Below are 15000 nucleotides of genomic sequence, written 5' to 3'. Positions count from 1 at the left end.
ACGGCGTGCTACTGCCGTGCTTAAATCGAAATGACAGTTTCATTTGAGTTCGGCACGGCAGTAGCACGACGTTTGGAACAGGCCTTAGAACGACGATAGCTCAAGCCGCAAATACATACAAATTTCCGACTGACGCCGACTTCAGAGCATCTAATTTCCTTGCTCAGTCCACAGGTAACCCAGGCTCACTGTGTGCGTCACATAGGTATTAAATATATAGAGAACATATGAGGCGAAGTTTAGGTCTGAAAATTTGCTAGAAAATGGAAATAAAAATTGATAAAACTTACCAGGTGGTGAGCGGTTGTTGTCTTTAATACGTACACTAAGTTTCGGGAAAAATGGTCCCCGTTCACCTTCCTTCATAGGGGGGGGGGGGGGGGTACTCCCTTATAAGGGCTTAATGGGGACGTGCGGCCAGCCAGGGTATGTTTTTCGGGATTTTTGTCTTGAACAGGGTATCGAATTTATCAATTTTTGTCTTAAACTGGGTTAAATGTCTTAAACAGGGTACCAAAAATCGGAATTCTGTCTTAAAATGGGTAGGAAAATCAGCGACATTTGTCTTAAACAGGGTCAGGGTATGAGGGGCCGCGCCGCCCCTCCCCAACCAGGGATACATCGAGTACCCCCCCCCCCCCCCGGGTTCATAGTATACTGACAAGGTAGGAGACAGAAGCCAGCTTAAGGACTCCGATCGACCCAAAACAAGCACGAATTTTTTCGTGAAAATCGAATCCAGTCGCTAAATAAACACGCCAGGTTCGTGGAACAGGAATTTCTCTAAACCATGATTCTACTGAAGCATCTCCAGGTAGCAACGCGAAGCCACCAGGCTCCGTAGAACTTGTAAGTTGACCTGCTAAAATGGCGGCCCGAAAGCGTTGTCCCCGCGAAGTGTCCAATTCAAAAATGGCACTGAACTCGGGACGCCTGGTGACGAGTATAATAAGTTCTGGAGGGAGGTGGAGTCCCAAATTGCTAAAAACAAAACTCACTGAGCAATCTGGGACTCCCCTCCCTCCAGGGGGATATATATTTCCCTCGTCACCAGGCGTTCATATATAAATGTCGAAGAGTTAATCCTATGACTATCTGTAGTTGTTAATTTTTTTTTAATGGGTACTTTGGGTTAGGTTTTCTTTCTCATCCGGGGTTGGGTTTGGGTGTTAATATTATATAGGGGACCTAGAGTCCTATTGTATTATCACCTGCCCTTGGGCGAATCACAAAATAAATAAATAAATAAATAAACTAAAAACACCCCGGAGGTGACAATACGTTATGAAAGTAATTGGCCGATCAAGAAATCTGTTGTTGTCGCAGAGGGGCTCAGATTCATTTGTAGCACATGGAATGCAGACACACCAATGATTGGTTGCACTTGTCGCCTTGCACCCTCCGTAATATGGGCAAGTGACTTCGTTACCTGGGTTACAATCTGCAAGAAATTTTATAGTTTAACCGAGATCCAAGTGCATGGTATTTTAGCAAAGTTCTAAGTTTTAAATGTGACGTTTCTATTTTAAACTGAATTAAACGGTTGAAGATTGGGAAGACAGTAAAATGGTCTTTTTCTTAATTTTTGCGTTGGACGAAAGAGAACGAATAGTAATCAAATCGCTTGTCGAAATAAGTCACGCGGGTACCAGTCGATAACATTCGAGTTCACATTTTGGGCGGCATTTTGGGAATCTATCTATTATCTATCGATAGGTATCTGGAGCACTTCACCTCGATCTCATGCAAATCGAAAAGACGAGTAATTCTGGGAATGATTGCTTCGTATTTCATGGAGTCATCCACTGTGATGCGTTACTACCCCATTGACCTGAACAACAACAAATCAAGCAGTTCACAAGATTGCCTGTTTCTGTGAAATTTCTAATTGGTGTTCTTGAGTTGAACGCACTTAACTGATGTAAGATTAGTTCTGCTTATACAGCCTCTCTTCTGAACGAAGCCGAAACCATTTGGAGGAAAAAAAGTTTGTTTTCCTTAGCTGTCTTCTTTTACTCTCGAGATAAAGGTAAGGTAAAGTCTGCTACGCGCCTACAAGGCCCGTCAGGCCAGCGCTTATCTCCGGTTGATGTCATGATTCGTGCATCCTATATACTTATGATCTAGTTGACAGTGATTGGGTCGTGAGGAGCGTCAAACCGCAGGATAACTTTCAGGCAAACCTCAAAATCCGCACTTGGGCATCAGGTCTTAATGAAAGCTCTGGTACTTGGTTCAACCAAATATTGTCCTTTTACTTTTATTGGAAAAAGGTAAGGTCTCAAGTTGAGAAAGGATATCGCTTGAATTTATTTTAAAGAAATAATTTAAATAAAAACCTGCGTCTTTTCTTACCCTAATCCATTCCTGAATGGCGTTGTTGTCAGCGTCGATAGTTGCTTTAATGTTGTCTTTATAATGCTCAGCAGTTGTAATCATGGTTGGAGGACTAAAATTCCTGATCACATTTCACCGTCTGAAAGAATTTCAGTAACAATTTAGTCTCATTGGGAGGTTTTCACGTGACGTCATCGCCGCCATGTTGGTGGTTGGACGGTCGACCATGTTGGTCGTACATTTCTCTATTGTTATTGATATCTCTAGGTTGGTTGAAGACGTCCTATTGCATGCAAAAAGTAGCGCTTTAAAAGCATCTGTTACTTTACTGTCAACGAGAGAGAAAGTAAGCATGGCGGTTTTACTTGTTTTCAGTCCGTGCATGTGCCAGAAGATGAATGTTTACAGCTCGCAAAAGCCATTGGAGCCAACAAGTCACAATTAATGTCGAATTTAATTGAAAACGCTATTGCTGCTGATCTGTTGGGTACTGTGTGCACTAAAACGACTCTTACGTTGATCGTCATGGAAAGGGTTTTGCACGATCTTCTACAAAGTAGATGATAATTCAGTACCTTGCAGTAGCTGTATCCTTCGGCTCTTATTGGACTGAGTGTTGGTGTTAGTTAAGTACACGTCGGAGCAAAAACATGCAGTACTAAAATGTCCTGCGTACAAAACAAAATCAACATTTCAGCCATTCGTGCTTGAATGTGGCTTTCCTGTCGTTTCTGCTATGTTTTAGTATATTGCACCAGAGTTATTTTTGAAAACTAGAAAAGTGCAACTGATACGTATGTCTTTTTGGGAGAAACGAATGTCGCAGGCTTGGGAATGAGCTCTCTGCGAATTCTCGGTCTTTTGACCAAAAGAACTTTTTTTTCTGGAAACGGCGAAATTCACGAAAATTTACGTTTATGTTCAAACCTATTGTTCATTAATTGAGATTCTGTTTGAAATATCTGTTGTTGATCACTCGCATAGATCTTTAATTGAAATGATCGAGATCCAAACAAGTCGATTTTGATCATAATCAAATTGAAAGCGATGTGTTCCTTTCGTTGACCCACTAATTTTTGATGCTGCGATGTTTTTTGTTGCTATGGCAATCACTACTTGAACGTCTCTGTGAAACCCGTCAAAGCTCTTTAACTCTCTTACGCATGCTCTGAAACCCTGGTATGTTACGTCCTCTGCCCAATCGATTGCTGCATCGTGTTTGTTTTCAATTTTGGGATTTTACGGGTTCTGCTTTGTGGACAACCGTTTCAGGTTTTTTAAGTTTATTTTTTCAATTAACTTTATTTTAATTCTTTTGCCTATTTACAAAAGATATAAATGTAATAAACTAAACAGCAATCTCTACAAAAGGGTAAATGTAAATTAAAGAAATCTGAACTTAAAACAATTGGCAAGAAGTTCGAATATATATATTTTTTTACACAATCATTTTTTTACAAGAGGTTATTTTAAGTAGAAAAGTAAGAATAGTAAGGATTAAAGTAAAACTGTTTTACTGAGTAAATAAACTCAGTTTAAATAATCGTGGACTCAAATGACTGGGACAACTGTTGCAAACACATGCGGAGCTCCCGAGTACACCCGAAAGACAAATTCATTTATACATTTTGTCACCAAGTTATCTTAAATATTTAACTAATGTGATAAATACTGAGTAAGATTTAAGAGTGGGACTTCTCATACCACTCGCTGAATCGAAACCTTGTTCTCCGATCAAATACTAGCCTTTTCGTATTTTTGGTCGATACATTTTGTTCCAGATGTGTAAAGAGGGATGAGCCTTGTATCGGAAGAACCATGGTCACTTCTGACATTCCGACTGGCAATTTATTGTTCGGCCACCTGGAGAAAGTACTAAAGTGGTAGCCAGACAGTCTTTGAACCTCAAAAGCAGAAAACATCAAACTAAATACCCTGGCGTGCAAGTCGCATTCTTTGTTCACCCAAAGTCGGTAAACTGGTTTTTGAACAGGACTATTACAAAGTCATGTTATTATATTTGAAACTCTTTAGTTTCCGATTTTTTCCATTCTCTTCAGTGTTTTCAAGCTTCTAAAGGAAATCACCAACAACTACAAGTTTTGTATTTCCCTGTAAACACGACATTTAGGCACTTTCAGGTACTAAGGAATTTAAATTTTACAATGTGATCTCAAGCCTTCCTTCCAAGTTGATAAAGTAAAAGTAAATTAAAATCGGTCCTTCATGCTTCATTGTTTCGATATCATGTTGTTAAACGTGAGCTGTATGTGCTTGTTTCGTTAAAATTACTTCAGCCACTCCCTTTATGGAAATTTGGGGCAGCTAGATCGTGAAGCGAGGCTTACCCGGACATTATTTCGTCCTCAGCCCACGGAACTTACGGGGTGCACTTCTCAGAAGCTATAGTCATTTGAATCTTTACATCACCAGAAGGAAACGGAGCCGTAAATCGGAGAACTTTGCTGCTCATGTAATCCTGTTGTTAGAAACCGTTACCTCACCGTATCCGAATATCATTTCTTCGGGAGGCATTGTATCTGAAACAAAACTGAACAGCCAAGAAAAGTATTAGTTTTTGCGAACTTGAAAATAACTGAAACAACTTTCTTCGCTGCTTATAGTTTAATAGACTAATCTCGATATATTAAAATTCAGTCCTAAACAAAAGAAATCACCTTGAGGTTCTGGGGAATAAACTCATGCAAATCCTTATTTATTCCCCCAGAGTCTCGAGATGGTGCCTTTTGTTTAGGACTGAATTTTAATATATCGAAATTGGTCTGTTAATGGAGAGGCAAATAGTGATTTCGATGCCAAGATAAAACAAAGATCAAATAGGTTCTCAAAGGCAATTTTAATTAGATATTTAATGTATAGAGGAAAAAAATCTCGAAATTTCATTCATGTCATAATTGGGCCATAGGCACCTAAAATATCGGTAAAATAAGAAATACTAAAGTAGAACGGTAAGATTCGTTTGAAACATATACATAGAAGGCATCAACCATTTGGCACTCCACGCCTACTAAGCTCAAAGGTGAATTAGTAAGAATTTGCACACAAACCTGCGGATGCTCCTGTAAAACAGACGGTACATAGAATGAAAGATCCGAGGATCAGTCGCCCAACATCCATGGTTGAGACAAGCAACAAGACCATAACCCGCACCAAACGGAAGAAACTCGAAAAGAGTGGACAATGCGCCTGACACAGACTTTAAATACAGGCCAGCTGGCCAAAAAAAAACACATTGAGAAAACCTTATTCGCTTTGGAAAAGGTGACATGTTGTCGGGGATTGCAAAATGTGATATATCACGACACAAACAAAGCATAATAATTTGTCTCAGGGAGGCAAATATTCCACACGCATGAAACTGTTCATCTGGCAGCAGAATCACACAGTAGCGAGAAATTTATTATCGATCAGTGATAATTTTATAATGGCACGGCAATTGTCTTTTATTTTGTTTATTATTTATTGATTGGTCCGTTTTTTGCAAGTTAATTCCTGATAAAGAAAACAAACTGGATCCAATGTTGAGAACTCAACGATTTTACTGTTTCTTTTGCACAAAGTTGTGATCTCTGAAGAACAATTGTATGTCACTACAATAAGTTCTAATCAAAATTCAACCCGCTAATACGTATTTTTTTTGTTGATTCGTGGCTATTGGGTAGTGTACCTTTATTTTCTACGCCTTTTGCTCGTCGGGTGAGTCCATTGATCACCTCAGATGTGTCAAAAATCAGCAATTTCAAAGCAACAATATATTCAATTGTCTTTGTTGGTGTCGTAATTCTTTTATATAATTTGTATCGCATTTATCCTTTCTATGGAACAATCGGATTTTTTACCCGCATCTCAAAAGAAAAAAAAAACTTTTCCTTGAAGAATGCTGGTTCTCATGGTTGGTTATTTGAAAAATCATGCACTAAGTGTTCGCTTTGTTGACGAAGTGCGGTAGTAAGTGTGACATGCGGTGCGGGCGCCCTCGGCGCGCCCATACATATGCACGGGCGGCCAACCTGTTGTTTTTACTGTTATAAAAGGTCTGTTCAAAACTACCTTTGCACGTTTTCAGTCTTCAGTAGCTGTGGATTTTCGAAAGCACAGATGGTTTCTTCCGTCATGGGCAAATTGGCCGCTCTAAGTTTATTGCTTCTGGCTCTTTCTTCATCACCGATTTCAGGTATACGTAACACAAATAGTGTGAACTCTCGACGGTTCAATTCTACAGTCAACAGCTGATATTTCTTGTTAGATAGCACTCATCCTCACTCATCGCATGGCGCGAGATTTCAACATTTGAACTTGTGTTTGTTTTTTAGGCAAACTGCACAACGGCGAGGCGCACATCACTTTCAATCGAGATGACGATTATAAATGTAAACGTTTTGATTTCGACCCGAAGGCTGAAGCCACCAACAACGTCCATGTTCAAATGCGATTGAAGCTCCTTGCTTACAACGTTGCAGTATCCTGGATTGAGTCTATTTCTAGTGCCGGGTGAGTAAATTCTATCAATTCAAGCGTTCACACAGGGTGAAATAGAGAAATTTAATTCCGTCTTTTGAGTTTCTACGTCTTCATAGGGTAAAATACAGACTGATCCTTTGTCACTTATTTTAAACTTTTCTCGTGTAGGCAAATAAAAATGATAAAATGAAAGTTGCGGAAATAATTTGGTGTATAAATAAGATTTGAGTGATAAATCACAATCGCGAAGAAGAAACTTCAACAGAATCTAAGCGACTTGAAAGCACCTTAACTATATGTGTTGTCTTCGAGCAAGTTTCGATTTTTGAACTTCTCCGCCAGACGTTTCACTAGGACTCACGTTTATTCGGAATATGATAATAACTAAGTACAGTTCGCTTTGACAATTTTTAGGAAGTAGCAATCGAACAAGATGACTTCTCAGCTGGCTTTGCCAGAAATTTCACCAGGTCCAGCGGTTATTTCGCGGAATATCATAATAACCACAGGAAGCTTTGACAAATTAAGGAAGTAGTAATGCTAGAAAAGGCTTTTTCGCATTGTCAGGGCTTAAATAGTTGTTCTTCCCTCCTTTTTGCAGTTTCACCGGCTGTGTGACCGTGTCGGGACCCATCGACCAACCCCTTACAATTTACATGACCTGGGTAGCTTTTGAACCAGCCGATGTTGATGGTTTTGGTGTTTCCAGAGTTGATAGTGTTCCCTTCTGGACCACAGGCTCAAAGTGCATTGATGTACGAACTGGTGCTACGGTAAGGAGTCTCTCGGACAAAACTTTCCAATTTCAAAGTTTTAATGTAATAAAATGGATGCCACCAGATTAGATTTTTTAGTATTCCCGTTTCCACTAAAGAAATCAAGGGCGATGTTTCTTATTTTGATTGCACACACGTGATAAGACGGCCATGTTGGTACCAGAAGAACAGAAAAATGTTCCTCAAGTTTTGCATAATGGTCAAATCATCAGTTCAAAAGACTTTTTAGTCATTGTTCTTTCCACTAGTATGGCCGCCGTAATATCAGCTGCAATTATGAAAGACCAAGTGAAGCTATGATCTTCGCAGTTACGAACGCAATTTTTACAATTGCGTAGAGAAGCCTGAAAAATTCAGGACTTCAACGGGGTCCTTAATTTTTCAGGCTTCTCTACGCAATTGTAAAAATTGCGTTCGTAACTGCGAAGATCATAGCTTCACTTGATTTCATATCCGCAGTTCATATGATTCATTTCATATACCATTTCATCATTAATTATGAAAGAATTTAACAGAAATAGTATTTGCTATAAATGCCTGATAGAAATATCCTTTCTTGGAGTATTTGGTTAAAGAATCAACCACTCCACAAAGTGCTGCAGTTGCACTTTATTACGCTCTTTCAAAGAAGACCCCAAACTTTTTGCGGCAATCTTCATTACCAATTCCCGCTATATTTCACAGAAACACTTGAGCTTTTCTGTTCTTTTTATCTACAATAAGCGCCAAAAGTGTTGGGACACTTTCCCTTTTAAGGAATCTCAGACAAATCCCTCCCCCAAAGTCTTTCCATCTAAACTTTCACCCCCCCCCCCCCCGAAAAACATTCCAGGGGAGAGTGTAACATGTAACGTGAAGGTGATTTCTCCTTAATTTTTGTCTTCCCAGTTCAGTGTCTCAACTATTTTTGTAGCTTAAAGATAAGAAGATGGCGCTTTCCGTAAGACCATGACTCTTTGTTTTCCAATGCCGCCAATTTCATAGAAAAGACTTGACGGACATCAAGCAAATCACGTTAACGAGTTTGGCGTAAGATGCATACAAAAAGAAAGGAAGCAGAGATTCCAACCCTGTCAATTCCAAAAAAAAGGTTTCAATGCGGCGTAGCCGCGCCGGCGAGCGCCGCAGCCGCGTCTCAAGTAGGGTCCCGAGGCATGCTCCCCAGGAAAACTTTTAGAAACATGTGCCTCTAAGATGACATTTCCTGCATTTTTAAGATCGCAGGTCAAAATAGGCAGCGAAGGCCGAGGCCTATTGGTCCCTATCACGTTTGTTGATAACAATATTTGCTTTGAACTTATTTATTGACAATTTCAAGCTCAAAGTTAACACGGAAGGCCGAAAAGAATCGTCCTAAAAGACTGGGTAAAGAAAACAACATCTTTCTTTGGCTAGGAGGTTTCAAAAACCGGGAGAATATTGAGCGAAAACGAGAGACCCGAAACATTCGCCGAAAACAAGAGGTTTCCGGCCAAAACGGGAGGGTTGGAATCTCTGAAGCAGGACCCATGTCCCGGTATGGATGGACCAATAAAACGAAACGTTTGGAAACTCGTCGGAGGAATAGTCGAATTCGGGAATTTGAGTCATTTTGACTCCCACGTTCCTGTTTTGAAAAGGTTTCGTCGAATGGTAAGGGTCTCTCGGCAGAACCACAGTATAGTAACAGCTGGCAGCTCTGAGTCTTATTAGCTTGCATACATCTTTTAGTTCACCTCTCCTCCTCCGCTGGTTTTTCTAACTGTTATCCATACCAACCCACCGAAAAACGTCCACGATGCAACCAGCATTTGGGCTGAGGAAGTCACTACCTCGAAATTCCAAGTCTGCCTCCGGGAATTGAAGAACTTTGACGGTATCCACGAAAATATTCTAGTGGTATGTACAGAAACAAACCACCTTTTTGTATCACTATGACAGCAATATTGCTTATCTTATTTACGTCTTGCGTAACCTTTTCTCTTTCATTTAAAAGTAAGTTACAAGCATTTTCCCACGTTCGTGTGCCTGCATTTCTCAAGTTTTGTGGTTTTTAATTGTTCTTTTTGCTGTTCTCTAATTGGCCAGAGTTAGTGTCATTTCCACACACAACCAGTTCATTCAAACCCCTATTATTTACAACTGCATTTAACATCTTCATATGCATTGATATCATCAGGCAAGCCTTTCACCAAAACCTTTGCGAGTTAATAAAGAAAGAATGCTCTCCCGGGACTTCCTCTATTTTGAGCTTGAAAAGACAATGTTAAAGAGTCAGTAATATAGTCCCCGTTCTGAGTAACCCATCCACAGAAATGCAAAAGAGAAAAAGCCACACAGATAGTGATTAGCATCACTAAAAAAAGTTTATATTTTTGCAGAACGTTTTGGCATTGTCCTCCATACCCTCCAACTGGCCCATACCAACTGGTCAAGAAATAAACTTTCCAAATGTCAATATTCCGCGTGAAGATACAGTCTACAGCTTTTGTAAGGTGAGCCATAAAACTTCTCAGCAAACGTAGAGAGAAAAATACTTCAACTGGTACCGTGTTTGAAAACACGGTTTATTATATACGTACCGAGACTTACAATCCAAAAAGGATCGAGATAAAAATTGTTTCTTTCTTCTACAGAAGCCAGCTGATTGGTCATACGATTTTTTCACCTGTGAAAGACGACGTATCGACGCTCTGATTGGCTATATCGTTATTTTCACTAGTGAAAAATTGTCGTGTCAGCCTTTTGATTGGCTAAATATGATGAACTTTGGCGCGGGTGGCCTTTGCACAGATTTGTAAACATGGCGGCCGACTGGTGTATGGTTTTCAAAGTTCTTTATCTCTTATTGCTTAGTTTTCTCCACAAAAAATACTTCAAAAGATCTTTAAGTTTTGAAAGTGCTCAAGCGAGGTATGGAAGGAAAAGATTTCCTTTATTTCAAATTTATTTTATTATTTGTTTAGAGCTTTTGTTCACGATCGGTGGTTTGATACCCTCACCATTAACACTTACCTCGTTAACTTTATGATCTCTGTACTTATATAATAAACAAATTACTTCATGATTGGCTCTTTTGTACGATTATTACTCACTCGTTGTGAAGGATCATTAAACTCACTCGTTCGTTTACCCGATCCTTCACAACTCGTGAATAAAAATCGTACGCACTCACCAACCATGAAGTAATCTATATATACCGGTTTATTAGTGAGTGGGCGAATATTGTACCCGCTGATTGGTTTCTACTTTTCAGGAAATTACCTTTCCCAAGCCATTTTACAGCACACCCAAGATAGTCACCACAGCCGAACATGACAAAAACACCATTGAACCAGATAACAATGCCATTTCCGAATGGACCAGGGTAAGTAAAACAATACTATGTTAAGAAGATACCAATTCTGGCGACGTTGGCAACTTAAAGTTAAGTTACAATATAAAAGGGAGCACACTCGCCTTCCACGATGTCCCGGGTTCGGTTCCGAACTCGTGGCAATAAGTTAGGCAAAGTTTGTTGCTTACTCTTCTGCGAGGTTTCCCTTTCTCTGGGTTGTCCAGGTTTCCCCTCTCCACAAAAACCAACGTTAAAATAATTTATTATTATTATTATTATTATTATTATTATCCTTATTATTATTATAATTATTATTATTATTGATAAAAATCTGGAAGTGAAGTAAATTACCTCGGTCTGCTCTGATTTGTTTTAGTCCCAAACTACTAGGATTCAAAAATCCATTCACTTCAAAACTAAGAATTAAACAGACGTTTAGTGGACTTTCAATAGTTTGAAACTAGAGTCTATTGCCAATAATCACTTACTATGCTTGCCACAATAAGTCAGTACGGTTGCCTTGGCTACCGTTCCATTCAGTTAACTATAAAGAATGTTCTCCACTTCCGCTTTTCAGTCAGTTACCACGACAAAACTAGAGGTCTGTTTGAAGGATATCCAACGATACGACGCCAGCCACGACCCCATTATTGTCAATTACATGGCCATAGGATGTGAGTACAGTCAAAATATCCAAAGCATCCCAGAGCAGCGAATAACCACCAATCGCTTCCTTCAGGTCGTAAAACATAATAACAGTACCACACGACTGGTCAAGGATACAACTCCGGCAAGACTGATATTTCGTCTTCAAATTGCTAGTTTCCTATTCCGAAAAATAAGGCACAGTCTTGTCTATCCCATTCTGGCCCGTTAAATATGGTCGGCCTTAACATGGTTTCCTCTACTAACCAAAAGTAGCCAGGTCAGGAGGGGAGTTTAGTGCTGGAGAGACGATTAACAACCTCCCATTTGGATTGTCCAAAAAAAACTTGTAAATTTGCGAACATGACAAAGCTCTAAATCTTGTTTAACATTCATCAATCTTATTTGACGTGACCTTAGCTGAAATCAACACGGCGTTTCTTTCTGTTTTTCCAGTTATTGACCCGTGCTATCAAGTAGACTGTGGTCCCTACAAATACTGCAAAGTGAATGAGGCCGACATGACACATTCCTGCATTTGCAACAACTGCACTTCTGAATCCAGCATTTACAATTATAACCAACAAGTTTGTGACAGCAATGGTGTCACTCATGATACCAGATGTGATCTGAACAGAGAGATTTGTCTTGGAAACACCAACGCCACCTGGGTACACGACGGCCCATGTGCACGTGAGTACACACCGCAGTCAGTGTCATTTTCAGTTCCATGCCAACAAGCCGTAAAATTGTCCACACGGAGAGGATTATCCCTTGAAACAAATTAAACGAAAATACAAAGCTAATTTGACTTATACATTAAACCCAAATAGCAATTTCAAACATCGAACTGCAATAGCGTTCTCCTGTTATTTCTTATTCTAAATCGTCGCTCTTCAATTTTTTTTAGTTTCTCTTACCCTAGATAGGATCTTCCATGTAGAAGAAAGACATTGCATTGATTTGATTTAAAATAATGCTAAGCTGTGAATCTTCTCGTTTTCTCCCCAGCCTTTGTGCTTGAAAGAGGACGCGTGGCTCTCCATCTCCACACAACCGACGTGGAATGCAAAAAAGTTTACTTCAGTCCCACAAGTTTTCAGAGCAACGAAGGAAAAATCAACGTGCAAACCTCCATCAACTATTTCAATGGCACTGGAGGCTTCGTTCACGATGCAGCCGTGACCTGGGTAGAAAGTGTCACTAACTTGAACTTCAAACTTTGCGCGCTGAAAGCCGGGCGAGCAGAACGCTTGACACCAGATGATGGCCTCACTTTTGTGGATTATGTTGCCATCCAAGAATCACCGGCTGGTGCAGCTGCAGGACACCTTCAAATGCCAAGGAGATGGTGGGATGGAACAACCTGCCAAAAATTCAATTTCCGACCGGTAAGGATACGAAAAAGGCATGCCTTAAATGTTGGTAGTTTACCCTCTAGAGAGTATTCTCCCAGGAAGCCGACGGTGTGCTCATTGGGAACTAGGAAAATCAGATTCTCATCTGGGGCTCGGAGTTTCCAGAGTTCCCCATTGGTTCTATTAAATTTCATTTCATATCTGAAATCACTTTAAATTGCTTTATTATATATTATTAATCATCGCACACTGCATGCAGCTCTTCCACTTTCAAATAAGTAACGCCCATCTTGTTTATAACTACAATAACCAATTTAATTTTATAATCCCAATTGATACAATACTTTTTATTTCATACCGAAGGGCCTCTTTACCAAGACACCGTACGTCTTCCTAACTGCCGAACATTCTGTGTTGGGACAAAAGCACGACGCTGCTACCGTCTGGGTAGAAAATGCCAAAGCCGAAGGATTTTACGCCTGCTTACGAGAAATGCAGAATTTTGATGGAATCCACGAGAATATCACGGTGGTAAATACGACTTTTTCTGCTTTGAAATTAACAAATACCGTTACAGTATAACGGTCATTTACTCATTAACTTTGTCTGATCAAATGAGTTATTCCGACTAAACGAAGGAACTCCCTTTAAAAAAAAGCACCTTGACAACTTTGTAGTAAATTGCCCTCGTAACAAAAAGGAGGAAGAAACAAATAAGAGATGTTAAGGTCTTCATCATGAAGAAAAAGGGCTTCACTGTCGATCCTGTTAATTTTTTTCAGAATTGGATTGCCTATCAGACTCTGCAGAACGCAGCAAAACTCGAAAGTAATCAACAAATAGTCAGCTTTCCAAATGACGAACAACCCAAGGCAGGCCACTACAACGCCTTTTGCCAGGTAACCAAGAATTTCGAGCTTCAATGGTCTCATCAGGAAGGAAAAAACATTGGTTAAGGCTAGCCAACTACCCGTAGTGCAAAAAAAATAACTTCCCAAAAGGTTTTTTATGAAACAACGAATAGCTTTTAGTTCAATTTGTCGTTATAATTATCCAGTGCTTCACGACACTAACTCATCCTCTTGTTTCGAATGAAAACTTGATAACTATCTATAACAATACGTTTTTAAAATAACTTCAATGAAACACTCTTAAAAACGCACGATTCAGTTTTACAAATTCTCCAACATTTCACCCGTTGTACATTTTTTCTGCAGGACAAGCAACTGCCCAGCTCCTACAGCAAAGCGCCCACAATAATTGTGTCAGCGGGTCATATGTCGCACGGTTTCTCTGATCGTTTGATTCCAGAATACAACAGCATTGCATCATGGGTGGAGGTAATCCAGCTTAATTAAAGGAATCTTTGGCTTTCTGTCACTAATTACTTCACAGAAAATGACTCCAAACTAACTACCGATGAGCGCAGCTTGTCGTTAACTCCTGATTTCACGAAATCGGTATGAAATTAAAAGCCATTTGTCTCTAGAATTAATGTATGCTGCAAAAGTGTGCTACTACATATGCGAAAATTGATTCGACTGATCTGTCCTGGAGCCGTCGCCAGAAATAACAGGAAGCAAGTACTAAGGCCTGTTCCCAGTAACTAATTGAACGAAAACGTTGTATTTTCTGCTATCTACGACAATCTAACAGAAGATCTTGTAAGAGCATATCAAACATGTTTTCATGGAAATTGACGAAACGCGAAGGAACAAAGTCCAGATGTCTATTACGTAATTCATCGAGGCTTAAATTTACCGCGATAACATCTAATTGGATTTGATCAAATTGATTTCTTACTTATGGACTAAATACGGAAATTTTAAAATATCTCGCAAGTAGAAAATAGTTTCTTATCTCTGCCAACCTCCTTGTAGAGCCTTTCTTTTGCATGACTCTGCATGAATACAATAAGATCTTCTCTTTGAGTATGCGATGCATGTCGCCAGGATACAGTCTCGAACCCAAGCCTAATAGGCCAGATCTTACCGCCATCTTGGTTTTTCACGGTACAGCGGGCTCAATTATAATCATCGGCTTCTTCAATAAACAGATGCTCGTACTTGAAAAACTAGTTTGACGA

General features: G+C 39.7%; 2 protein-coding genes across 2 annotated transcripts in view; both read left to right on the top strand.

The window, feature by feature from the left end:
* Window positions 1–15000, top strand: part of LOC138051352 (uncharacterized) — a 543513-nt gene that overhangs the window by 386938 nt on the left and 141575 nt on the right. The gene's annotated exons all lie outside the window — the stretch shown is intronic.
* Window positions 6212–15000, top strand: part of LOC138051339 (uncharacterized) — a 9829-nt gene continuing 1040 nt past the window's right edge. Inside the window, exons 1-12 of the mRNA XM_068897535.1 lie at window positions 6212–6532; window positions 6672–6849; window positions 7421–7592; window positions 9306–9473; window positions 9956–10069; window positions 10831–10941; window positions 11489–11585; window positions 12013–12249; window positions 12568–12947; window positions 13278–13445; window positions 13697–13813; window positions 14132–14254. Coding sequence (XP_068753636.1) covers window positions 6352–6532; window positions 6672–6849; window positions 7421–7592; window positions 9306–9473; window positions 9956–10069; window positions 10831–10941; window positions 11489–11585; window positions 12013–12249; window positions 12568–12947; window positions 13278–13445; window positions 13697–13813; window positions 14132–14254 — 2046 coding nt within the window. The 5' untranslated portion in view covers window positions 6212–6351. The remainder of the gene's footprint in view (window positions 6533–6671; window positions 6850–7420; window positions 7593–9305; window positions 9474–9955; window positions 10070–10830; window positions 10942–11488; window positions 11586–12012; window positions 12250–12567; window positions 12948–13277; window positions 13446–13696; window positions 13814–14131; window positions 14255–15000) is intronic.

Source organism: Montipora capricornis, chromosome 6 (genome assembly GCF_036669925.1).
Source record: "Montipora capricornis isolate CH-2021 chromosome 6, ASM3666992v2, whole genome shotgun sequence".
NCBI lineage: Eukaryota > Metazoa > Cnidaria > Anthozoa > Scleractinia > Acroporidae > Montipora > Montipora capricornis.
The sequence above is the reverse complement of the archived record's forward strand: the minus strand, read 5'-3'. Positions and strand labels throughout refer to the sequence as shown.